Source organism: Argiope bruennichi, chromosome 5 (assembly GCF_947563725.1).
Source record: "Argiope bruennichi chromosome 5, qqArgBrue1.1, whole genome shotgun sequence".
Taxonomy (NCBI): domain Eukaryota; kingdom Metazoa; phylum Arthropoda; class Arachnida; order Araneae; family Araneidae; genus Argiope; species Argiope bruennichi.
Window position 1 is genome coordinate 104,199,915 of NC_079155.1, and position 27,425 is coordinate 104,227,339.

At 30.3% G+C, this 27,425-nt stretch overlaps 1 protein-coding gene across 1 annotated transcript in view; it reads left to right on the top strand.

The window, feature by feature from the left end:
• LOC129968598 (RNA-binding protein fusilli-like) overlaps window positions 1-27,425 on the top strand; it is a 134,443-nt gene that overhangs the window by 97,783 nt on the left and 9,235 nt on the right. The window contains exons 6-9 of the mRNA XM_056082658.1: window positions 18,953-19,063; window positions 22,354-22,529; window positions 25,002-25,096; window positions 27,014-27,229. Coding sequence (XP_055938633.1) covers window positions 18,953-19,063; window positions 22,354-22,529; window positions 25,002-25,096; window positions 27,014-27,229 — 598 coding nt within the window. The remainder of the gene's footprint in view (window positions 1-18,952; window positions 19,064-22,353; window positions 22,530-25,001; window positions 25,097-27,013; window positions 27,230-27,425) is intronic.

Genomic DNA, 27,425 nt, shown 5'->3' on the forward strand with positions numbered 1-27,425 from the left:
GCTTGAACAAAGTACTATCACTTTCTTCACTATCAATTCAACTTCACTATCACTATCAATTCAACTATCACTTTCTTCTGTGTGCCTCTGCTTTTGTAGCTCCCATGGCAGCATTTGTTCTAGAACATTTGACATCCTGCCATCGAATGTTCTAGAACAAATGTTGTTATTCGAGTCCTAATGAAAGTATATCCAAGATTCACAAATAACTTTAATTACTTTAAAGTCGCCATGTTTATAGCCAAAGCCGGGGGGTGGGGGGGCTTTTGCCTTTCATCCATTCTGCAAAACCATTAAAACTATCTGTAAAATTCTCGGTTTTACCAACAAACTAGCTGCTCTGAGAAACAATATTATAAATTCGAAAATATGTTGTTTCGGTATAGATAGGATGATAAATTGTTAATTTTGAAATTTAATTATTGCTTTCAATACTCTGTATTAATATACTTGTACTACTTTTTTTAAAAAAATTAAAATTTTTATTTGAATTTTGATTAGTAGCATAAAAATTTATAATTCTCGTAACTATTAATCAAAATCTCGTTCTTATTCCTTTTCATTTAAATGTCATTTTATTGGTCACTTCTTATCTTTAGTACAATTGCTGTTATATTTCTGAATTTTAAGCTCATATATTTATAGATAAATATTTCATACTTGTAAGTTGTAAAAGCAATTAATTTGTTAAAACTGTTATTCATTTTTTAAAAAAAAACTAACGATTACTTTTTAATAAATATGCATACAGTGGGCACTTAGCTTGGAACACAACGACTGTTTCTTTTAAATTAAATTTGTTGCTAAATAGCTAAGGTATCAATACTTTTTACTGAATGGCTTATTGCGGCGGGTTCTTAGAAGTAGAAAAATTCATTAAATACAACAACTTAACGGTAAACAGCATCTGTAACACTATGAGAACACAGACACAAGATGAAGAAAATATATCACTACTCAGAAATTGATAAAAACGAACCGAAAACTAGAAGAGGTTGCAGTTAAGTCCCTTCAGTTAGGACCAGAATAAAGTTTTTAATTCAACTATTCGGAGGAAAGCACATGGCTTAGTGGTAGATGAAACCCGAATTGGGTTGTAATAAAATGGCATTTAAAATTTTCTTTGTTTAGAATATTTATTTTTCTGATTATTTATATGTTTAATCTGAATAATTAAGACACTTTTGTGTGAAAAGCATTAGAAAACTTTACAGTAAATTAAAACACAATGAAATGTTATAAATGCAAATTTAATATAATCGAAAAACCAATCAATGTGTATATTTATCAAGTCCGTTCCATGAATATATATTTTTAGTTCAACTCACTGAATAATTCTGGAGTATGTCATTTGCAAGACAGAATTAAGTAACATATCCAAAATAAGAATAAATTAAATAATTTTGTATCATCAAGACTCGTTTGCATTCTTATCAATTCTTTAACCATTTTATCTACCGCTCATAAAGTACCTGTGTGTTCAGTCAAGCGGTTTTCTAAAGACAAAACAAAAGTTAATAAACCCGCAGCAAGGTGGTTTAAATTTCAGATAATCTTTTCTGCTTGGCTATCAAGATCATTTTGCCTCGTAACAATCGTCCAGTACTTATCATCGGCTGCTTCGGGGACAATTTACTACACAAGACAACCCGACTGTCCCAGACTCAATTTAAGATGGCAAGACTCTCTCCTCAAGTTTTTTTAGCGTAAACATTGGTCATCAAAATTCTACTCATGCGCGCATCGTTGATGGCTACCTCTTCGCGCTGGAATTATCCCCACTGGACCCATCTCGGCGTGTCGTCATTTGATTGGGTCGTTGCCCACATGACCCCGATATTGCGTAAAATTGCACATCATTTCTCTCTCATCCCCCCCCCCCCTCATCCTGCTCACTTTCCCTCGTTCCATGCAGCAACACTGGTACTGTAATAAGTAACGTTTCTAAACTGTTCTTGCCCTCTGTCAAGGTTAGGTGCTTCACTTTTCTCAAGGAATATTAGGAGGGGGCTCGGATGGAATGGGGAGGGAGGGGGATATCTTCTGAGTAAATTATATGTTCTTGTTTTGCTTCCCCCCCCCCTTCTTCTTTTGCACTATTGCCGACGAATGCCCTGAAGGGATTTGCTCGATATCGTGTTTTTTTATACGCTCGTAAAGAATGAGCAAGTTCTAGAATTGGTGTTGCTGTTGGTCCATCCCCAGTCCATTAAAAGGGTTGTTTTTGAAGGTACCGATCAAGTGGATGTGGTGCTACAGGTAGGGGAATAATGAAAAGGACATCGGCATTCCACGTGGAATTACTTTGCAATTAACGACTGGGGGTTGAAAAAGGTATTTGACAGTTGATTAACTGTGGTCTCCAGACGGATTTAGGAGAGATGTAAAAATAGCCATGATTATAGGGTCGTTACCCACTGACTTATCTGTGGTTGCCAGAATAATGTCATAAATATAATTTTCAGTCTTGATTAACTGTAATGGCAGAATTAGTTTTAATGAGAAACGAAAAGGGCTCGTTCTACAGATATCTATTGACACGCAACTAAGATGGACTCTAAATGAGAGAAAAATGAGCAACATATGAGCAATTAATATCAATTGATCTACATGTTAGAAAGTATTTACGAAATCTGTGATTGCTGCATATTAAGACTTCCATGCTTTGTTGTTAACTTGGAAGTTTCAACATAGTCTTTGATGACAACATATTAGAAATAGATAAAACAAACGATTAATAAAAAAAGAAAATAAGTCCGACGAATTATTAATTTGGTATAAGAAAGAATAGCTGTAATCAGTGGCAATTTTCTGCCTAGGTAACTGTCTAGGGCCTCTTGGCAGAAAAGTGATTAAAACATGGTGTTATCCTAGTTTATAAAAAATATATTTTTTTTCTAAATTATAAAATATTAGGACGATATTAATAATTCATCAAGTATAATTTGTCTTGTTCTTTCTTATATGCTACATTACGTGCAATAAGTTATTAGACTATTTATAAACACTAAACCTTTACTTCAATAAAATTATGTAGAAATATAATTGCTGGGTAGTCTGGAATGATAATAGATAAACAAAAACTATTGATTTTCACAAACTTGTTGTAAAATAAAATAAGCTGAAATAAATCATTCGCATGTAGTCTTGACGCTACAACAGCAACCACTCACCCACACACGCTCGCCATAACGCTTGGCGCTACTCAAATGGGTACAAGCGCATTAGAATCAACAGACATCACCACTCAACGGTCATATCGTTCATCTCACCTCCGACTCACTGGAGGGAGAGTGTGTAGTGAAAGCTTATAAGCTAGTTAACAACTACCTACCAGAGTAATTGCTTTTGTATCGTGGTCATGTTACTGGGCTGCTAACCACAAGGTCCCAGGTTCTATCCTCATTCATACCAATTCGCCACAAGCATGTTAAAAATGCGTCGAAATATGAAAATAAATCTATCCAATTTGTAAAATATAATTTCATAATCTGCGCTGTTTATAGTCGCACAGAACTTAAATCCATCACTATCTGTAATTACTAATTTTAAGACATATTGGTTTTTTTTAATGTTTTATTTTGCATATGAAACGAAGAACCGTTGAAAATAAATGTTCTTTTCGTGCAATGATTTTTTTTTTTTTAGTTTTCCTATAAAGTTTATATCATAAGAATTCAATAATATATTAAAGAGAATATCCAGAATATTTAAAGATTAATATAGCTTAAATTTGGAAATAAAATATTGTTTTCAAATTTGAGACAGTTATTCGGGTATCATCAGCAAGTATTCTGAAATTATCCATTGTAAAGTAAAATGTTAGATTAAATACGAATCTTAAATTGTGTAAAAGATTCTCTCTTACACAATTTAAGAATGCTTTTACTTTATATTTTCTAACCACAATTTAAATAGTAGCCGTTTCAGCTGGAAAAATGCGAACTTTTAGACCTCTCATTTTATATTTTTGGAATTAACAGTTCCACTACTCTATTCCGAATACATTAAATTTTTTTTTTGAAAGTTCCTATTTGGGTTCGCGAGATATTCCAGGTAGAGCCGCAATAAAAAAAAAGATGTCTAGACGACTTAAATCTTTTTTGTTTCTTCTTTTGCTCCATTTTTTATCAACTGTTTTGTTCCTTTAGCTGATATTTACCTTCGTTTTAAACCTCCTATAATTTAATTTCCCCCTTCTTCTCTTTTAGTTGTTATAGATAAGGTGGTGCTATTTCTTAGAATGTTAATCTGAATTTTAATATCCGTATAATATTTATTCTAATATTTTATTTTATATTTTTCTTGGAGAAGATGGAGGAACAAGTGCTAGCTAGTCAATTATAGCAACAGAAAATCGGTTTCCATTTTCAGCATTGCAGTTGAAAAATGGAATAAAAATAAAAACAAGATTTCTTTAGAAGTAAATGAAAAATAACGTTAAAATTACACAGAATGACATTTTTCCTGATTTTGAATTCATGTTTATTAATAATAGAATCAAACAAGAGGGGACTTAATAGACGTAACTTTTAGAAACTAGTACAGTTGTGCGTCGCTGAACAAGACCATCCATAAAGACCGATTAGCATCATAAAGAAAGCAAAATAAAAATAAATAAATAAATTTTTAAAAAATGAGCAATTTTTGAATGAGCTATGTTTCGCAAAGCGAATGGCAAGGAGACCTCACACGCAGGATCGGCCCATGTCTCGGGTATTAGCCTGTGTTGAGCGCTTATTTGAAGATAATCTTTATTTCTGCATGAAAAATGCTTTGACCGGATAGCGCTATCGAACGAGATTCTTAGAAGTTTGAACAAGTGTTTATGCAGCCTTAATCGATGAGATTGTGCCTGAGGCCAAAATTTTGGGACTAGGGGTAGAAGAACATAACCAGAACTACTGAAAAATTTATGGAATTACATTCTATGCCGCAATAAAATGTCGCCGATGAGATTTGGTCTAGGAAAAGAGAAATAATAGTCTCAGCAAAGCAACAGCCTTCCAGTGAAGTAAGAGAATTTTTGAAAGAAATGATTGCATCGTACATCGAGAATCTGCATTCTAATCAAGCAGAAATTCTGTGAACCATTTTCGCAAATTTTGAAGCATAATTAAAGACAAATGTATTTGAACAGCTTTATTGTAAAAAAAAGGAATAAATAATAAATTATGTATTTATAAATTTGAGTACTTTTTTCGGAATAGAACGAATTGTTCTATTTTACATTGATTCTTATAGAAAAAAAAATTTCTTAACGAATTTTTCGCATTACGAGTAATAAGATTCTGGTACGAATTAATGTTCGTTAAGCGAGGTTCCATTATAATGCTCTCTCTCTCTCTCTCTCTCTCTTTTTTTACATTGCATAATTTCTAAAGTTTTTATATTATTATTTATGTTTTGCCTTTTGACAGTGCAAGAAACATTTTGATGCCCATCTGTTAAATCATATATTCAGTGCAATTAGCTTCTGAGATGCAAACTTTTTCATCATTTTCAAAACTGAAGAAATATTCTATCGAAAAGCTCTTCTTAAACATGGAAAATGGTGTGTCATCTAATCTTTTAAATCTAGCAAAACTCATCGTTAAAAAAATACTTACAAAAAACACACACACTAGAAAATGAGTTAAATCCTTATTTATTGCGAACGGTCATCGCCTGGTCATTTAAAGGTTAAGATTACCTCATCCATATTCCAGTCACTGGCCTTTCCGGCTGAGAAACATCCAATGGGTTATGTTGATGAAGAAGAAGGGGATCTCCAACAACAACTGTGGAAATGACCTCGCATATTTCCACAGGCTCATTATTTTTCCACTCTCCCAGAAGCAATGTGTATTATTTTTGTCACCACACCCACACACGCCGAAAACCCGTTCACCAGCAAGTGCGGTGGTCGCACGCCTCTCCACCACCCTCTGTCTGTTCTATGAAGTTCAGCGAATTCAGCTTGAAAGATCAGGAGTTGAATCTGTGTATCAAGCAGACCTTACTTCTGGGAATCTGGGAATTTTCATCATTTTATAGTACTAAGTACCAGGCAAATAGCATTAGACATTAGAGCAGTGATTAGATTTGAATTCATATCTTGCAAATGTATTCCTGTGTCATTCATAGTTACAGTGAAGCAATAACTAATGATTAATTTTAAAATGACAAGGCAATGTCTTAGACCAGCGATTTCCATTCGGTGGACGCAGACAGAGCATTAATGATCTTGAACGATCTTTTTGTTTGTTTTAGATTTTACTTTCCGAAAATTGGTTAAAACCGATGGATTAGAAATATTTTTGAAGGAAACTACAATCATATGGAAAAATAACAAAACATTCAAATTATAAATAAAATAAAAAACGGCCAAAGTTAAAATGCTCTCAGATGTACTCAAAAAAATAAATAAGTACAAATTATTCCTCAACTTCAAGAAATCACAAATTTGTAAACCAGTTTTCATTATTTTGGACAATTTACCCAATAAAAATGAATTTTTGTTGGGAGCTTTCAGTCAAATAGATTTATGAGCATCTGCAAGACAAGAGAGATGGAAATCCTTTATAAAACTTTAACAAAAAACGAAATGGTCTGCTTTGCCAAATTCCCCGCAGGGGCATTTTGGCGCAGTCGGCCACAACAAATCCTGTCGATACTGCTACGTTCAGTGGTGGCGGGGCGGTCGGCTGTACGCAAGAAGAAGAAGAAGAGACAATTTGGTGAATTTAACAGTTTAAATCTGAAAAGACAAGCAGGAAATCGCTCTATGTTAGTAACAAAGAAAAACGAGCTATCGCTTAGTAATTAGTTTTACTAATAACCTCGGTAGAAACTCCTTCATACACAACTGGTCATAGAATTATTCCAGTGTATATTCCATTTAGATATCATCTTCTAAACAGTGTTTTTTGCGGAAAAGTGTATGGTGCCATGACAGTCAACATTTCCTCAAAATCAGAAGCAGTTTTTGCAAAATTATCGGCCAGCTCATTATCGGCACTGTCAGTATGTGCTATGTCTTAGACACACTTAACCCAAGTAACACTTACTAGACCATTTACCTTAACAATGTTTTCTTTTATGTCTAAAATGAAACTGGATTTAAGATGTATTAAAGACAAAACATCGATCGGAGATATGCTGTCAGATTTTATTCTAAACCTGTTCTTCAAGGCCCAGAACGTAGCAAAATTAACTGCCAGAAGCTGTTCTGACAAAGGAAGTTATAGTAATTTAATTTGAAACAAGAAATTGGTTGTAGAATACTATTATCAAAAATGCACACCGAGAATCCAACGTTGTCTTTAAGTTCATTGAAATCTCAGCTAAGAAATGTTGGCAAACGTTGCCAAAAAAGGAAAGGATATATTTCTAAAATAACTGCAGTATTTATCGCTGTCTATTGTTACATAGAAAGATCCGCCGTTTCGTTGATATTATAGAAGTATTTTACAATGCCAACAGAATATTCAAAATACATTTACTGTAATAAAAAAAAATCAGCAAACAGATTTGCAAGCGTGAAGTAAATATAATGGAATTATGACTAAGACGATGTAATTCATTATATGTTGCATTATATTATTCAAAATTATATCTTACATTTAAAGTATTCTTACAATTTGTCATGAAAGGAGATAAACAATTGAAGGTTTAATTCTTTCAATTTTGGAATTATTCCCACAATCTACATAAATAAATATATTCTAAATGATTACGATTAAACTGAATTATTACGATTTCAACGGAGTAAATACATCATTTGCCTACATTTTGAGCCTAAATAATAATATTCAGCAACAAAGACCTAAACAATCTTTATCGCTATGTATGAATACACGATTAATCTAGATAATTTTTTCAAATATAAGCACGCTAAAATAAATTCAATTGAATAAAATTTTAATATCATTGTATGCCATTTCGTCTCCAGCCCGGAATTTAATTAACATGTCTAATTTTTCATTTTTTTTAACCGTCAATTACCTGTTTTATTATTAGTTCCCACCAAATAACTTATAGTTAGTCCTCATGTAAATGAAGATAAACACGATGAAAAAATTCTATGAATATACCAATATCAGCATAATCTACTAATAAACGACAATATTCGTTTAAAAAGCTCTGTCAAGTCTAGATATCAACACATATCTTAAATTAATTAATCGGACAAATTATTATAAGCATCGAATGTTTCTTGTCTGTTTTAAACTTATACAGTGGTTGCTTAGATATTTTGTAATATATTTGGTTGGCAATTTCTTGTTACTCTATAAACCATTAAATGGAGGCACAAGTCACCTTGAATCGAACGCGGGTTGGCGAAACTGGCGAAAAATGCTTGTACTTTCCCACATTGCTCAATTTCTATGTTATGTTTCATCAAGCATTGGAAATACCTTGTTCTAACATTTGTTTGGTTAACATGGTTCATTGTAAGAATTTATTTTATTCAAAATTTAATGTTCTGAGTTTATTAAAGTTAGTTTATGAGTTATTTAAAATCTGATGTTCTGAGTTAAAACAATACGTTTTTTTCTACATTAAGAATCGAAAACAAAAGAAAAATGATTTGCATTGATAGAAAATCCATTGTTTCCGTCATGTAAAATTAAATATATTTCTGAAAATAAGAAACTCTAGAAATGTAAAATGTATTCTATATAAAATATTTTTATTATTTGAAAGAATGTATTATTTGAATGAAAGAATTTCAATACAGGATTTAATATTGTGACAAGACATGTGAAACAAATAAAAGCAAAAATAAATAAATAAAATAAAATGTATTAAAATAAAATAAATAAATGAATGAAATGAAATATATTAAAATAGAATAAATAAATAAATAAATAAAATGAAATAAAATACATTAAAATGAAATAAATAAATATTCTTAGTAGGTTTTATTTTATCATCTAAAGATTTTTGTATAAAATGATTGAAAACATAAAAAGAATTAAATTTCTCGTACAGCATTGCAGTGTTCCTTTTTCCTAGGAAATGCAATATTCCCCTTAAAAAAAATTTTTCATTATTTTTACTAGGCACAATAATAACCTTTGAGTTAAAGTATATATCCATAGAAATAACTTTCATATAGTTTTTAAAATTATGTTTTTATGAAAACTTTTAATATAATCTTTAATTTATAAACCTTTGAGTTACTCTTGTGAATTTATTTTGGCGTGGAATTGTTTCTACTCTAAACGGAAATTGAACAAGCTTTTTTAAGGAAAATTTTTCCCAAATTATTTTTTAACCATAAGAAATAATGCATGAACCGATGGAATTTGTGCTGCCCTCAAGCCATACTGAGTCATCTGTTATTATTACAGCCATCTAAAACAGCCTGAGGTTGTCTTGCATTTCATTGCACTAACAATGATATGTATTTTATTCAGTCTCGCCGAATAATTCATATACAGCATTAGATCAGACCTGTTCTAATGCTATATATGCCTAATTATATATGCCTATTTTATATGCCTAATGTTCTAATGTTTCATGCGATTGTAAAAATTTATTCACTTTAAATTTAGAAGATACAAAAATTTCATTAAAAGAAAAATGCCGCGGCTCTATATTCCGAGGGCATCTGTTGTCTGACTGAAATCTCAAGTGGTACTTTCCAAAGAACATCATCGAAAATTATGAGATAATGTTGGGAAACAATGCACTTGGTAGCATGAATTCTTATCCAAGGAACAAACAAACTTTACTGATCAGTCATTATTTCTACTAAAGTAAATAAGTCTTTAACTTTTTGCTTTGTTGATTCTCTTAAACACTGATGTGTTCGGTAAATATCATAATCTAAATCTGTTAATAGACATTTAGCAGACGATTTCTTTTCAGACATTTTTTAACTGCTACCATTTTTATTCTGTTAAAATATTATTAAAAAGTAAAAGCAAACGATTTTTTCTTTGATAAACATATTTTTTTAAATATTATTTCGTTTATTCTTTTGTATACTAGCTGATGATCAATTGTAAACCTTCTGGAATCTGGCAATGTTTGTAAGATACACTGTTATGTTCAAAGAACAAGCCGATGTTCAATAAACAAGCCGATGGAATTCTAAATTGCTTGGAGTATTATTTTAGTTTTAAGAATTTAAGATGCTCTGCAAGCTATAGTTTGAAGCTTAAGAAAACGGGTAGCTTTCTAGAAAGCATGCTAAACTGACGTGTGGATTCAGTTTCTGTCACACCAGCAATCGACATGTGACAGTCCACCGTCTCTCTTTTCCTAAATGACTGAGCAATGGTGGGAAAGAATACAGGTATCAAAGGATTTAAGAGTGGCAAATCCCTTCTTTTTCCACCGGATCCGCCATCATCTAAACAACGGGAAATTACGGCTCTTGCAAGGCCTGACTGCTGCAGATAAGGAAAGTATGGATATCCACGCTTCGTTTGGTGCAGAGAGTGATAAGCCGATAAAAAGAGGCAACGAACAGTCAGTTGCATTCTTCCGCAAATAATGAATAGATAAGAGGAAGGGGATGCTTTTTTTATGTCCTGGGAAGTAAGGTGCGAATCAACAGGTGAAGTGGAGTTCTATTTGTTTCTGTTGGTGAAAAGAAGAGTCTCTATGATAAAACTGTTGAAAGAGAAACGCTTTTGTAACAAAACGTTGTTACGTTGATAAGAGAGATGCTGTGATGCCTAAATGAGGTTCTTTGTTATTGGATTGTAAAATAAACGCTTAATTTCACCTCAAAGTTCATTGGCGTGGCCAGCTTATGAATAGATATCATATAGGGATTGTTTGTTGAGCTATTAGATTTCTCATTTTATTGAACGGTCGGTAGAATGAAAATTCAAAGCAAAGTATTCCTATCTTGACCCATTTGCGGCATTTTTTTGATAGAAAAATTTATTTTAATATCAGTTTATTAGCTACATAGAAAGACTCCAAAGGCTAGTTGTAATTGTTGTTTTCACTTTCATTTAATAAATTATTTCATATTCTAACATGAATTATATTGTTAACTTTATTTATGTTCAAGTTCGTACAGTCATTTGTTATTCTTTTCTGTAGTTGTAGATAGTTTTTTTAACGGTTGGTAGAATAAAAATTCAAAGCAAAGTTTTTCCATCTTGACCCATTTGTTGTATTTTTTTTATAGAAATTTTTGTCTTAATGTCAATTTCCAATTACATAGAAAGACTCCAAAGGCTACTTTCATTTAATTATTATTTCATATAAATAGAATGTTGTAAGAACATGAATTATATTATTAAAGTTACCTATGTTCAAGTTCGTACGGTCATTCGTTATTCTTTTCTGTAGTGGTAGATATATATTTTTTAAAGGTTGGTAGAATAAAAATTCAAAGCCTGAATTCATTCTTATTTTGACCCATTTCTGACATTTTTTTAATAAAAAAATTTGTCTTAATATCAATTTACCAGCTACATAAAAAGATTAAATGTAATTGTTGTTTTTACTTTAATTTAATAAATTATTTCATCTAAATAGAATGTTGTAAGAACATGACTTATATCGTTAAAGTTATTTATGTTCAAGTTCGTACGGTCATTCGTTATTCTTTTCTGAAGTTGTAAATAGTTTTTTTTTTTGAACGGTTAATAGAATAAAAATTTAAAGTTTTCCTATCTTGATATATGTGTGAAATTTTTTTAATAGAAAAAAATTTGTCTTAATATCAGTTTACTAGCTACCTAAGAAAACTCCAAAGGCTAGTTGTAATTGTTGTTTTTACTTTCGTTCAATAAATTATTTTATATAAACAGAATATTTTAAGAAAATGAATTATATCTTTAAATTTATTTATGTTTAAGATCGTACACTCATTTTTTATTCTTTTCTGTAGTTATAGATTTTTTTTAAACCGTTGGTAGAACGGTCAAAGCAAACTTTTCATATCTTCACCTATTTTGTGCTTTTTTTTTTTTTTGCTAGAAAAATTTGTGTTAATATCTCTTTACCTACAAAGAAAGACTTCAAAGGCTAGTTATAATTGTTGTTTTTATTTTCATTTAATAAATTATTTAATCTAAATAGAATGTTTTAAGAACATGAATTATATTGTTAAAGTTATTTATGTTCAAGTTCGTACGATCATTTGTTACCCTTTTCTGAAGTTGTAGATGGTTTTTTTAAACTGTTGGCAGAATAAAAATTCAAAGCATAATTTCCCTATCTTGACATTTTTTTATAGAAAAATTTGTCTTAATATCAATTCACTAATTACATTGAAAGATTCCAAATGCTTGTTGTAATTTTTGCTTTTACTTTCATTTAATAAATTACTTCTTTTAAATAGAATATTTTTAGAACATGTTAAAGTTATTTATGTTCAAGTTCGTACGCTCATTTGCTCTTTTCTTAAGCTGCAGATTGGTTTTTAGCCTACAAAAAGCAGAAATGAATCATAATTTGACTAAATTCGCGTTTGTTTGCTTTTTGCACAGTTGTTCGCCCGATATGAAAGCATAAAAGTTTTATTTCGTTTCTTGTGACCACTGTTCGTTACTTTCCATTATTAATTTCATTATTCGTTACCGTTTCATATAAAAATATCTTCAAATATTCTTTTTTATGTTAATTAAGTCATTATACATGTTTGCGTAGTAGATACGAAAAAAATTTGTTTTTGGCTAAGAGTTTTAGCGAATCGGTCACTGGGAATGGTCATAAAGCTAAATGTGCTGTGCATTGTATTTTTTTTTTTTTTTTTTTTTTTTTACAAATAACCAAGTTAGTTAGACCAATTAAGGTAGAATTTATCGAATTTCTACAAATTTAATAATAAAACGCTTATAAATGCATACATTTTTATTAGACTAGCGGCATTATGAGATATGTATGTGTGAAAGTATGTATGCGAAACTGTTTGAAATTTACAAAAACAACAACAACAAAAGCATTTTTTTTTTTAAATTTAGTATTTTTTGGTTTGGTTTAAGATAAATTGCAGTTTGATAATGACCTGAGTTTTCTAATCAGATATGTATAACTTTGAAGTTATCGATTTTCGAATGTTTTTTATCACAATTCAACGAGACAGGAAGGCGACTAATAATTGGTAAAGGCTTATCTGAAGAATCAGTTAGAATTCGATGTTCACAAAAGAAATGATAGGTTATTATTGTACTAAAAATAATTGCTTTCTAAATTTGAATTGGAACTTTTATTTTAATCATGATGTAAATGCGATATTACATAAAACTTATATTAGTTTAATTTATTAATAATAAAAGTAAAAGTTAATTTCAGCAATCTAAGAAAATATTGAAGTCAAGATAATAAAACTTTTAAATTGTATTGATTATCCTTTAAAAATATAAAAACGCATCTTATCACAAAATGAAGGATGCAATAATAGAAGCCTCTTCAGTCTTGGCAACAATAAAACTGGCCAGTCATTTTAAAACATTTTCATTCTTTTATTTATTTATTTTTTACTAGAAAGATGTTATTCACCTTCTTTTACTTAATCAGTCATGGCACATCACTTGAAAAAAAAAGAGAGAGAAATCGTCTTTCACTGTAAATAACATCACCAAAAAAACAGTGAGCAAAACGATTTTCGTTTCATTTGAACCAAACCAGCTCCAGAACCGCTTTGTTCCGAAAGACGGTATAAAAAAAGGTTCTAGAACTGGCAGCAACGGCCGATTATGTATGCACAATTGCAGACGAAACTTTTCGAGCGAGTTAAAACTTGTTTTGCTTCCGAACCATTTTGTTTTATTTATTTACTTTTTTATTATTTTTCTTTATTTTTTTAACTTTATGCATATGCTGGTTTCGTGAGCATATTTATTCCTTTACTGTGAAACCAAGTTTAAAATCGGAAGGCGAATTCTTAGTTTTATTTTTTTATTTTTTACGAATAAGAAAATTGGCATCGCTTCTGCGATGTGCTTTGAATGGGAATTGGAATTCTGTTTTGTGCTTAATTTTTTTTCCCGCGTAGAATAAACTTTTTAATAGTCAGTCTCAACTCTGCCTCTCCCTTAAGGTCACGCATGAGATATTTGACTAAGCGGTCAGTCATGTTCATTTGCAATTCAGATACGTCTCAAACAATAAGACGAACCGTTTTTAAAAGTAACATTTAAGCTGTCAAACACTGACGGCAGGGCTCGAAAAAAGGCAGTGATGAACTAGAATTATTAACGTAAAAGGTATCATAACATGCTTATAGAAAGCAACTGATTTGAAACTCTTTGACTCTTTACTTTTTTTGAAGAGAATGGTCATTTTTTTTTTCCTGTCGTCAGTTAGAGAATTTTAAAAAGTATGCAGTCAGATAAAATTATGCATAAATAACATTGCACAAATGTACGAGAAAAAAGGTATTTATGATAATAGATAGCATATTTGAAGTATAAGTTTGTTCCAAATATTTAATTTTCATAATATAAAATATTTGATGCAGCAAAAAGAATACTGATAGAACTTTGTGATAAAACGTTATTAAAAATCGAGTTTAAAATACCTGGCTAGGTTTGTTTTAATTCTTTATTTTATTTGTAATGAAAATTTACAGAAAGTAGTAAGAAATATCATCTTGCATATCTAATACTAGAATGACTCTGAACATTTTTTTAAGTTAAAACCTTTGCTTTGACATAAACAAATTTAAATCCAATTTTAATGTCAATATAATCAAGCTGTTTTTTAATTTTTATTCTCCAATAGGATAATATATAATTTTAATTAAATTTCTTTAATTCTTCCTACTCAAATGTCTAGATGACATATTGATTGGCGACGGATAAATAGATTTAAATACTAATTTTCAAATCTAAACCGCAGATCTAATATGTTTTTGAAGGTTAAAATTGTCTCATTTAACCATTGTGACACCGATTCCAATTGATTTATTTCTACAACTGCTCAAACAGGGCATCTCATTCCATTCTTCGATCTCATAAAATGAAGCATCTGTATCTTGCACAAACCAAAAAGCAATAAAAGATGGCGATTCGAAATGTGGGAAGATTATATCTTGTCTTATGAAGGGGCAATTATCTTTCAATGGATTTTTTAACGCAGAGTTTGTGAAATTAGCTCTTAGCGATCAAACATGGCCTCCATAAAAATGCCTTTTAATGACATTTCGTCTCTTGTGTGGTGACTTGTCTGAAGTAATGGAGCACGACATACCTCTAGACTGTGTAACCTATATTCGTAATCGTCTCGATACAAATTCGAATTTTTAAAAAGTTTTTTTAAGTGATTATGTTAATTTATCAATATGGGAAAAACTATACTTTGTATCTTTACGCCCAAAGAAATGGTCTTAGTTATAAATCTAATGTACTTAAATGCAACTAATGTATTTGACTTGTATTAAATGATATTTGGAATGAGAAAGTCATTTAACTATGTTTCAAGAAGAAGTCATTTAACTTCAGGGAGATCTTTGGCGAATAGTACACTCATAGTGTTTTTATGCAATGCCAGTTTTATTTCTAAAATTGAATTAAATGAAATTAAACCTCCATATATCGAATTTTCATGCATCGAGCAATTCCAAGAACAGTTTTTGATTAGAGGTGTAGTTTCTATAATTTGAGTAACATTTCTTCATGTCAAACAAAATTTTCGGAAGAATAAATACGCATGTTCAAAGTAGTTAAAATGGAACTCTGAATTTCATTCTTAAGAAGAAATATGGATAAAGAAACTATTTACTGATTCTTATTGCTATGGAAATTCCCTAAAAACTGGAAGGTTGTTTGTGGAAAAGCGATAAACATTTTTAAGCCAGTCGAAATATATATTATTGTAGAAAAAATGCACATCTGTTTTTATAGTTACTGATTTGGCAATCTAAAACAGGCCATTAAGTTTGCACCCAGACATGTTAACGGATAAAGGGATGGGGACACCGGATTCTTAAGTTTAAATAAAATAAAATATTAATTTGAAAGATAAATTTCGGATTAAAAAATTACAAGTATTTAAAAAAAACGTATAAAATAAGCTGTAGAATGTTGCAATAATTTAATTAGATCATTAATAAATTTTTAAAAGTGCAAATTTGAAAACGTGTATTTCATTTTATTTAACTAAAGCAAAATTTTTGGAATTTTAATGACCTGTTATATAGAAGAAAAGTAAATTATAACAATTTTAGATAATTATATACATTATTTTTTTTGAAAAAAAAATCGTCTTAGTTGAAATAAACAAGGTTGTCAGAAATAACTATAACTTTTTTTTTTACCTGAACGAATTTGCGAAAAATAAATTATATTCTATACTGTCTGTCAAAAAAGTATTGGGACACACCACAAGTTCACAGATTTTTATCATAATATTTCACTTAAATTTACATATGAAACTAAAAGAAGTAAATATTATTTTGATATATACAAATCATAATTATTCAAAACTTTCATATTAGTGCAATTATGGTTATAATTGAAAATAAAAGGAACCAAGTAAGAAAAAAGTGCTCAAAAAAGTTTTGTGACACTTCCCAATAAATAAATAAAAACAATGAAAATTTAAAACTTAATATTTTGATGGGCCTCCTTTGTTTTTTATGACCTCTCGTAGTCTGTTTGGCATGGATTGAACCAATTTTTTGCAAAATGTTCCATCGATTTTGGCTCTCACTTCCACCAAATGTTTTCTTAAATCCTGCTTATTAGAAATTTGATGTTCATTTTGTTGCAAATAGTCTCACACATTCTCAAGGAGATTACGGTCTGAACTTTGTGCAGGATTCTTAATAACACTTAGACAATGGTAGAGAACCCATTACTTGCAAATATTAGTAATGGGTCCTCTATGTTTTGGATCATTATCTTCCTACAATTTAAAATGTCTCGAGATTCCCAGCTTGCTCGCCCTTTGTTTTAAATTTCGCTTGATAATGTAAAGATAGATATGTTTATTCATTGTACAACCAATAAAATGTAAGTTCGACACTAGTACTTGCTATACAACTTCAGACTATTTGATTTCCACCTCCATATTTGACAGTAGGTCGTAAATTTTTTGTCATGCATAGCTGTATTTGGTTTCCGCCAAACGTTTTGGTTGCCATCCGATCCGAAAATGTTATATTTGCTTTCATCAAAAATTTCATTTTCCAAAAATTCTTTTGGGTGCTTTACAAACATTTTAACAAATGCCAGCCTAGCTTGTCGATTTGTTTTGCTGATGTAGGGCTTTCTTTGAGGTACTCTGCCATGTTATTTATGTTTTCTTAAAACATTTCTGACAGTTTCAGGATTTACAGATTTTTCGAACTTACTTTTACATTGCAGAGTTAATTTTACTGCACTAATTTTTGGATTAAAGTGAACTTATTTGACAATCCACCTCTTTTCACGTTCATTAAATGTCCTTGGAAGCCCTGGTCTTTGCTTGTTTTGAACCTATTTTTTTCCCCTTTGAATCTGTGAATAATCTTAAAAAAGTAGTCTTACTCAAGTTCAAGATATATTCTATACAGAGAACTGAATTTCTCTTTTATCGAATGTCTTATTACAAGATTTCGCACATCAACCGATATAACTTTGTTTCTCGCCAATTTTTTCTTTAACTAATCTTAACTATTCAAATTTTTTTGTTTAAAATTATAGTCTAAAGATGTGGTAGTAAATTCAGTTCAATTGATGTGCTATATATTTGTTGAATTTCTCATTTCAAAAGTGTCCCTATACTTTTTTGACTCCAATTTGCCTTTGAATTATATTTGGAAAGCTAGATCAAATTATAATTCTGAAATATCAATAAAATTTTTCTTAAAAACTGTACACCAAATTTAAAATATTTCTTGATTTATTTTTTTGTTTTAATGTGATAAATAATTCTATAAATAGCTTTGTAGTTATTCAAGCCAAGTGTCCCAATACTTTTTTGAATGACTGTATGTGTTGTTTTACGATTTCCGGTAGTATTATAATGATTCATTTTCAACTAAAAAGAGCCGGAAATTAAATTTGAAGTTATTTTGTCTCAATTATTAAGTATGAATGCATTTTCTGATGACCGTTACACTTTTCAACATTATCATTTAATTTTCTTCGAGAATCAGCAGCCATAATGTAGGATTTTTTTTTCTTATTCAGATTTAATTTTCTTTACTTTTTTTTTTTAATGTTCCATTTGAAATGCCTCACTAGTGCCAGTTAACAATGCTTTTAGAATAGGATTTATTTATTTTTTTCTATCTTCTAATTCAGACTGACAGAAAAACGCTTATAGGCATTCACTGACACTTCTAATTTTTCCATGCAAATTAAATTTTTCATGATTTTTGGGAAGTTTCCAAAATTTAATTCTGTTATGGTTTCCCTTTAATTTTTTATTTTGTTGCCCAAATGGCCTGCCCTATCTTTTCTTTTAAAAACGTTTTCTAGAACAATATTTTTATCTATTTTTCTCAAGCTTTAAATAGCGAAATCCTTAATGTCAGCTGCGAAATTCATTTCACGAAAGTAAGTTGTTGTCGAACATCGGCTTTATTTTGCCATTTTGATTTGCCAATACCGCTTTAAAATTTTATGGAACAACTTCTTTGCCTTAAAAAAAATACAAATATTTTAAATTATAATTTTAGTTAGTCTGTTTCGATATCTTATTGTAGCGGAATTTAATTTCAAATATACGTTCAGCAAAATCTTATTATGTCCTGCTAAAGTCTGTTCTTAAGTAGGCTTAAGGAAAGACAATATCTGACAGCGCTCGGCTATTTTACTTTTCACATTAACTCGTCTGTTATTCTAACGATCTTATTAGAATAAACATGAAGACAGAAACATCAGCGTCGGCGAATTATTTATACCCTTATCTCCTCAAGGTGCTATCTGTATTTAAAAAAAGAAAGAAAGAAAATAGAAAAGTGCGACCAGAGCAGTAATAATTATCTGTCGGACTGATAAGTGTGCTTGCTATCTTTCGATATTACACTCCTCGCACTTACGGTGTTCTGTGTTCCTCATTACAGTACCAAGAACGAAGTGGTGGACAACAATACAGTCGTCAGGGCCCGAGGTTTGCCGTGGCAGTCATCCGATCAAGATATAGCCAAGTTCTTCAGAGGCCTCAATATCGTAAGGTGAGTAAATAGATTTTCAATGATCAATTTCACGCTTTTCAGAAGAAATTGCAAGGAAGGAGATGTAAAAATAACAGAATGGAGCACTCGCCTTCTAAGCCTAACATCCGGTTTGATTTTTTTTTTTTTTTTCTCTCTTTTGATTTTGAGCACAGAACTCACCAGCAAATTATAATTCGAAGGATTAAGTTTCTGCTGTTGAATTCACTAAGTTTATACTGTGTTTAATGAATCAAATTCAGCATTTTGTCGATTTTGAGTTTTGATGCAGTTGTTGGTTTCACTTAACTTATTCAGTGTTTCATGAATCAAATTCAGCATTTTGTCGATTTCGAATTCTGAGCGTTGGATTCTGTAGTTGGATTCACTACACTTATTCAGTGTTTCATGAATCGAATTCAGCATTTTATGATTTCGAGTTTTGATGCCTTGGATTCTGTTGTTGGATTCACTATACTTATTCACTGTTTTATGAATCGAATTCAGTGAATTTATGATGTTCTGCGAATTTATTATATTTTATGAATCGAATTTCCAGTTTCAATGCATTGCATTTATTTGTTGGATTCACTAAACATATTCAGTGTTTCATGAATCGAATTCAGCATTTTGTCTATTTCGAGTTTGGATGCCTTGGATTCTGTTGTTGGATTCACTACACATATTCATTGTTTTATGAATCGAATTCAGCGAATTTATGATGTTCAGCGAATTTATTTTATTTTATGAATCAAATTTCAGATTTCGATGCATTGCATTTATTTGTTGAATTCACTACACTTATTCAGTGTTTTGTGAATCAAATTCAACATTTCATCTATTTCGAGTTTTTTTTCTTTTAGTATTATTATGTTTAGGTAAGAAAAATTAAATAAAATAGAAATTTCAAAATATTATTGAGTATGACACTGAGAGAAATAAAAAATTATGTTTAATAAAAATACCTTTCGGCATATTTATTAGCCACATTCTTTATAAAAAAAAGTTAAATGCTTTTAAATAAATTAGAAGTAAATTTGCAACATGAAAAGAAAACAACCCTTCAAGAAGAATGCATTTTCGATATTTCCCACAGAATAAGATTAAGTTCAACCTATTTCAATTAGAATTATTTTCTGCATATCTAACTTTGATCAGTTGTGTTAATTCCCGCTGAATTAATAAAGAAAACTGGTTTTGATACATATTCATTTATATTCCGCAGATGTTTTGATTCATTTGAATGAATATATAAATAAGTGCTTTATGACAGGGCATATATTAGTAGTAAATTTTTATTTTTAAAAATGTGTTTTTTCATTTACAGTGTTTTCAGGTTTATTTTTCTTTATTTTCTTTAAGTACATCACCGACTTCTAGTATATTTTCAAATTTAATCTAAAATTTGTTTTTATGATATATGTACATGTATTGTCATAAATGCAAATTGCAATTCATTATTTAGTTACATTGCCATTATAAAACAGAATAAATCATTCCCAGATCAAAGATGAAAAACAAGTTCATATATTAGAAGTTTTTGTTAAATAAAATTTATTCGGTGCTAACTGTTTTAATGGTGTTTTTGCTTACTGTTTTGTCTTATCTGCTTTAAATAGTTCTTAAACATAGACAAACACATTTCTCATTATAAAATCGTGACGAGGAAAACTTTTAGAGATCATTCTAGAATTTGTTTTATTAAAGGAATGCTTTTTAGAATTAAAGTGAGCTCAAGAAAGATGAGACTTAGCGATAGAAATAATAAAGGGTGTCTAGAACTTTTCTTAACACCTCACCTAAAGTCTAGACCAACACAATTTAGCATGTTATTTACGTGTGTCTCGAACACCGAACTGAATTAGCATTCAGATGGCTGGATGCAATTTGCATCTATTCGTGATTCACAGTTGTATGGGCAACAGGAGGTTAAGGAATTCAAATGATAAATAGCATTTCTGCAGATGGTCACGAAAAAAAATGGAAAATGAATTCGAAGAAATGGCTTCGCATTGTTATTCTTCATAGATTCTTTAAGAATATATTTTTCTGCTGAATCTTCTGGGTGATGCATAGTTATCTTTCATTAAAACGAATAAAGAATCATTTAAATTTTAGAACTTAAATGCATTCAGTATTCTTTCTTCAACAGTTCGTTTACCAGTTCTGATATATCGTGAGTTTTTTTTAATGTTATTTTATATCATTAAAGAACTCATGATGTTATTTTATTTTATATCATTAAAGAACTCATGATATAAAAGAGCTCATTTTCATTTGAAATCATGTTGAAAAAGCGAATGCCCTCTAAGAATCATTGGGATAATGCTTTTTTTCGTAGAAAGGAGAAATTTTACCATTACAATTGTCGTCAAAACCGGTAACAAACATTCGGGTTTTTTTCTTTCAGAATTTATGTTCGTATTTTTAATTTGCTGATTCTACTTTAAACACGAAAAATCTTTGATTGCTATAAAAGACTATTATAATATATTAGGTTTTATGATTTACACTGAAATTTAATGTAAATCACTGCTTCAATCGGTATCATTTAATAGATACAATGATAGCAATCATTATTTTGAATTGCAATTATTTTCCAAAATTTCCCAATGAAATCTTTACAATGAGTTAACATCTTCAGAATATCATTTTTTTTTTCAATTACAATTTAGAATATGCTTTATTTAGTCTTCATCATTTTTAATATATTTGGACTCTGTATTTTTATTCTCTGAAGCTTAAGAGTCTGATGAAGATATGCTCTTAAAGATTCAGTAATGGTTGGTTGAGATATGAATAATGGGTTTATGTTTTATTACATAGTGCTTTCAAAATTGGTTAATACCTAAGCATTCGCCAAGAACTCACAAAAAAAATAAAAAAAAATATTGCCCTTTCAGCACTAATACAGAATTGAAACATCTTGTTATATTTTTGTTTATCTTTTAATTCGTGGTCATATTTCTTTCTATTATAGAAGAAATAACCATCACTTTTGAATACTTATGACTTATTTGGATTGCATCGATTTTTGCGTAAATTTTATTATTCTATTATATTAGTATTTGTCGTGGCATATGAGAGTTCTGTTGATTTTACGAGATTTATTCGAATTATAGACATTAATTTCAATTGGATAAAATAAAGTTTAAACTGAAGTTTTAATTTATTTTTAAAAGATTTAAAATGGAGAAAAATTTAAAGTTCATTATAGAATATTAACGTGGTTTACCAAAAATACCCAACATGCATGACTTTTAAATACATCTGTAATTTTTTTTTAATGTAAAATTCTTTCTCTCCTGCAGGGGAGGTGTGGCGCTTTGTCTTAGCCCTCAAGGTCGCAGAAACGGCGAGGCGCTTGTGCGTTTCGAAAGTCAGGAACACCGAGACATGGCACTCAAGAGACACAAGCACCATATCGGGCAGAGGTACATCGAGGTGTACAGAGCTTCTGGAGAAGACTTTGTCAACGTGGCCGGAGGTTTGTTACGATTATTTCTTTTTATAATGTTCTGTTAAAGTAGTAGTCATTTGATCTGTAAATTACTGAAGATCTGTAGATTACTCAAGTGAAATGAAGAGTTGTTACTTCTTTAATTATGGCAATCATCCTTCAGTGTTCTTTAAATATTTATTTTGGTATGTTTATGCTCCCTTTTGGATATATCATACCAGCTATAAAGGCGATTGAACTAAAGCGTAGGACAAGTCTATTGTGATTAAATTTCCTGGAAATTTTCTCGAGACTTTTTTTAGGACACTAGAAATTTTCTAGAGAGCAAAAAGCCAAAATGAAACCATTTGGCTTGTCCCACCAGTACATCACTAGTACAAGAGTAGAAGTCCTGGTGGTTCTCTTGTTTGCAGTAGGTAAGATCAAACTACTCTAACTCGCTTTCTCAGTGGGCATTTCAAAACTATGAAGTATTCTAAGGGTTCTAAGCATTTTGAAGTCTGCTGAAGTGTTTTACTGAAGAGACTTCGCCTGATCACATTTTTATTTCTCTGTGCCTCTCCAGGCAGGATCTTATTGGCAATCCATTATTAATATTGAACTTCTGGGTGCACAGTTTCATAGACTTGATATAGCTTTACTGTTCTTGAGGATGTGCAACAACACAACAGATTTTCCGAATTTCAATTTGGAATGCTGTAGGCATCGAGGAAAAAGAAAAAGAAGCAAAAGGTGGGAAAAAGAATTAAAAAAAAAAACTTGATTGCTTTGTACCTAGATTGAGAATGATCTTAATGATGCCTTTTCAAACTTATAAGCAGAAATTAATTCGCTGAATTGCGTTATAATGCAATATAAAAATTATCCATTATCTACAAATTCCTCAACTATTTTGTCGATTCTTATTTGAATCTGTGATATAATTAATACATTCCCCAAATGAAAGGTATAATCGAAATTGATAATGGAAAAAGGTGAAGCAGTTAAAGAGTTAATGTATTTCATTTTCATGATAATGTAAGTTTATACATTACGGAAATGAATGGTGCAGTAAGATATACCGTATATTAAGCTACCATTATTCACTGGAAAATGTATATTCACTGTATAGTACAATATGCAATTCACTGTATAGTACAATTTGGCAAGGTGAATTCTTCAGAAAAGACATTTTAAAAATGAAATCAAATTCCTCTCTCTTTTCTCAATTGTGTCTATCTACTTTCTTTCTGTTTTTAAAAAGAGGATAATTGAAATATATTATTAAAAGCAGGACGAATTAGAATAATTTTTTTTTTCTTATTCTGATAACGAATCAAAAACGAAGCTCAGGCTAAGTTGAAATGTCTATTTATTTAAGAGGGATTTTGAACACTTAAAACTAATACTATACCAGCACGATGATATTTGAATTTCATAGATCAACATATCATAACAGCACAAGATATTCTATGTTATTGTTACAATATCTTCAGTGGCAGATTTAGTTATTTTCCTGCTCCAGGCAATGCACTTTATGAGAACGTTAACAAGACGGCGAATTTAGCTTCATATTTAAATTTATTTTGAAATGCATATGAATTTATTAAGAACAACAAATACATGTGTACAAAGTTAATAAAATAAAAAATGTTGACCTTAAATAAATTATTAACAAGCTAAATTTATTTTAGATTAATATATTTTTTTTATTTTATTAGCTTTGTGAAGATGTATTTGTTTTTATTTATCTATTATGACTACACACTTTCTAGCATTCAGGTTTATATACAATATTTTTAAAGCAGATGTTCATTTTATAAATATCCTGATTATTAATTGAACATAATGAAACATCAAGGAACTTGACCAATTATATTTGATTAATATTATTAATCATTCATAGAATTCTTATTTTTTATAAACGTATTTCTTTTGTTACTTCGAATAAAAAAAAATCGTTCTGCTTGCAGCCTAGCAAATCTAGGCAGCTGTCTAGCTGCAATGGTTATATTCACAATATTGTAAAGGGTTTCAAAATTTGGAATAACGTCATAAGGATATCGTATATTATTTTTTACTTCAATAATTAGATATAGCAGTCCAGCACAAATTGTAGACTTCACTGGAAATAAAATGCTTACGTGCGATCTGCTGATCATAAAGACTAGTATCCGACCATCTTTAAAGAAATAAAGAATCCGAAAATTAATTTACAAAAATCGTTATATTTAGTAAAGATTTCCATAAACAAATTTTTAATGTGCTTATTTAATAAAATATATTATGAATAATTAGAAAAACGCTTGCATTTAGATGTGCTTTCAGTTCAAAATTCCTACTGGTCACTTTGCATAAAGTAGTATTTTGCTTTAGAAAACCATAATTAAATTTTTGATCAAAATGAGTTATTATTATTTATTATTAATGAATTTCAAGAGTGAAATGATATAATTTTTGTTGAAGTAGAGACTATATCCCTACATGACCAACTAAAATATTTTAAATTAATTTTTCTAGGCAACAATAATGAAGCCCAAGCGTTCCTATCGAGAGGTGGTCAAGTCATTGTCCGCATGAGGGGTTTACCTTATGATTGCACTCCTAAACAAGTGGTAAGTGGTATTCCATTATGGCTTGATAATGAATGAATAAAACAGCATAGGGAATTTACATCTATGAATTTGTATACCTATCTATTGCTTAAATGTAGTTATAAAAATTTCCAATCACTAAAAAAGTTTACTTCAAAATGTTACTAGTTTTGTTAGCTCACAAAAGCATATCTTGTATGAGTATTTTAACAAACTTGTTAAACCCACGTGACATGACTTTCAAGGAGTTCATTGACATCTTAGCCGTCGCGACCACATAATATGCCTGGCCTTCCATGGAATATTTGTGGTTCATATTAACTTGCATCAGCAAATGATTAATGATGTATCTAATTATAATAATTCAAGACTGATCGAAATCGTATCAACTTGCAAGTTTGCACAAATATGCCCTCGCCTTTCTAACATATTGCAGAACGAAAACGATTAGTATGTTGTGATGAATTGTGATAGCGTTTCATCCTTTTACTATATGGCCTAGGAAAATATAGTTAAGTTAGGTTAGATAAAAGATAAGACATTTTGTGCTGCGTTTAATAGGCTTGTTAAGCAATACATACATAAAGAGAGCATAATTGGTAGGTTGGATGATTAGGAAATTGCCATTATGGAAGACCGTTTGTTAACTCGCTGGGGTTTGTATGTCAATAGACTGGACATAAGATTCCGTTCCTGACTTAACTAATTTCTATAGTTTTGAATATATAGATACAGAAGTCAAGGCTTGATGTATTTTATGATTAAAATTACGGAAGTATTCAAAGAATTTTTTAAAAGGCGTGCAACTTTCTTTTGCCATGCGATGCTCTGCGATCTGAAGGACAACTGTTATGGATATAAATGAAAGCTGAGGTTCTCCAAACCTTTCTTTTTCTCCTGTTAATAAAAGGGTTCATTGGTTTTGAAGTTTTAAGCAACAAGAGATGGAAATAACTAGCATTTTAAGATGGTGCCAAAATCTTAATAAAATAATACCAATTTATTTGATTTGATTTATAAAATTAATGCTCTGTTTTAAAATTACATTAAAAATTCGTTCCCATTATGAAATGGAACTTTGGTTTCGAATTATTATCGCATAATAGGTGTCCCATTCTCTAAACGTCCACTTTATCCGAACTTCAAGGCTTTTAACTTTGATACATACCAGACTTAGATACGCTATAATCTTCTGGAATTGAAACTCGATTCACCAGTTTTAAAGCAGAATCTCAAAAAAAATAGAGTAACATTTAAAAAGCAGAGAATGTTTAGTTTTATTACGGGTTGTGGTTACTTTGTATATCAACTGTTTTGGCATATTTTCAGTGCTTCTTATCGAATTTATTTGTAAAAACGCGTTTTCTAATATTTGATAAACGTAATAGATTAGAAACATGATTTCTAATCTTTTTATCTCATGGATTTATTTGTACATCGCTTTGATGGAAAAAAAAAATGAATTGAATGTGTTCCTAAAAGAGTTAACCTTAGATATGAAAGAGATACCGTCCACCAGATATTTCAAGGTTAATCAATCAGTTAATAATTTCGACGTCTTCGAAAAATGCCCATTTAAATTGTGTTTTCCTGATTTATTATTTATTAATTGTAACTCCTGTGTAAAATATATTTGTGTCTCCTGATTAATTAATACTCCTGCCGAATAAACTCGTCATAACACAAAATGTTGTACTTTTTCCATGACGTCAGAAACAGTTAACTGGTTAAAATACATTTAATGGCTTAAAAAAAAATGCCAAATGGCACATTATATTCTTGAAACAGTCATGTATATGACTGTACAAAGAAATACTGTATAGTATTTCTTTGTACAGTATTTTGCTTGCAAACTATGATGTATTTATGCATTGTTTTTAATTGTTTCTGGACATTTTTGTATGAAAGCGATTTCATAACTTCTATTCCTTTATGCAGCTGGCATTCTTTGCAAGTGGAGAGAACCCCTGCGAGGTGATGGATGGCGAAGAAGGGGTCCTGTTCGTGAAGAAGGCTGACGGCCGAGCCACTGGGGACGCCTTCGTCCTCTTCCAGAGCGAAGAAATGGCTGCCCGGGCTCTTCAGAAGCACAGAGAGGTCATTGGATCCCGGTACATCGAGCTCTTTCGCAGTACCACAGCAGAGGTGCAACAGGTGAGCTTAACCAAAAACTATATGAAGCCCATTTGTTACTCGAAAGTATTGTATAACTTTTAAGCTTTATTAATAAATATATTCCGGGTAGGTATTTTCGTTTCATAATAAAACTCACACTCTAAAAAAACTGATGTATTTTTTTTATGTAAAGCAATTAATTTTATTTAACCTGTTAGTACAAGGTACTTCGAAA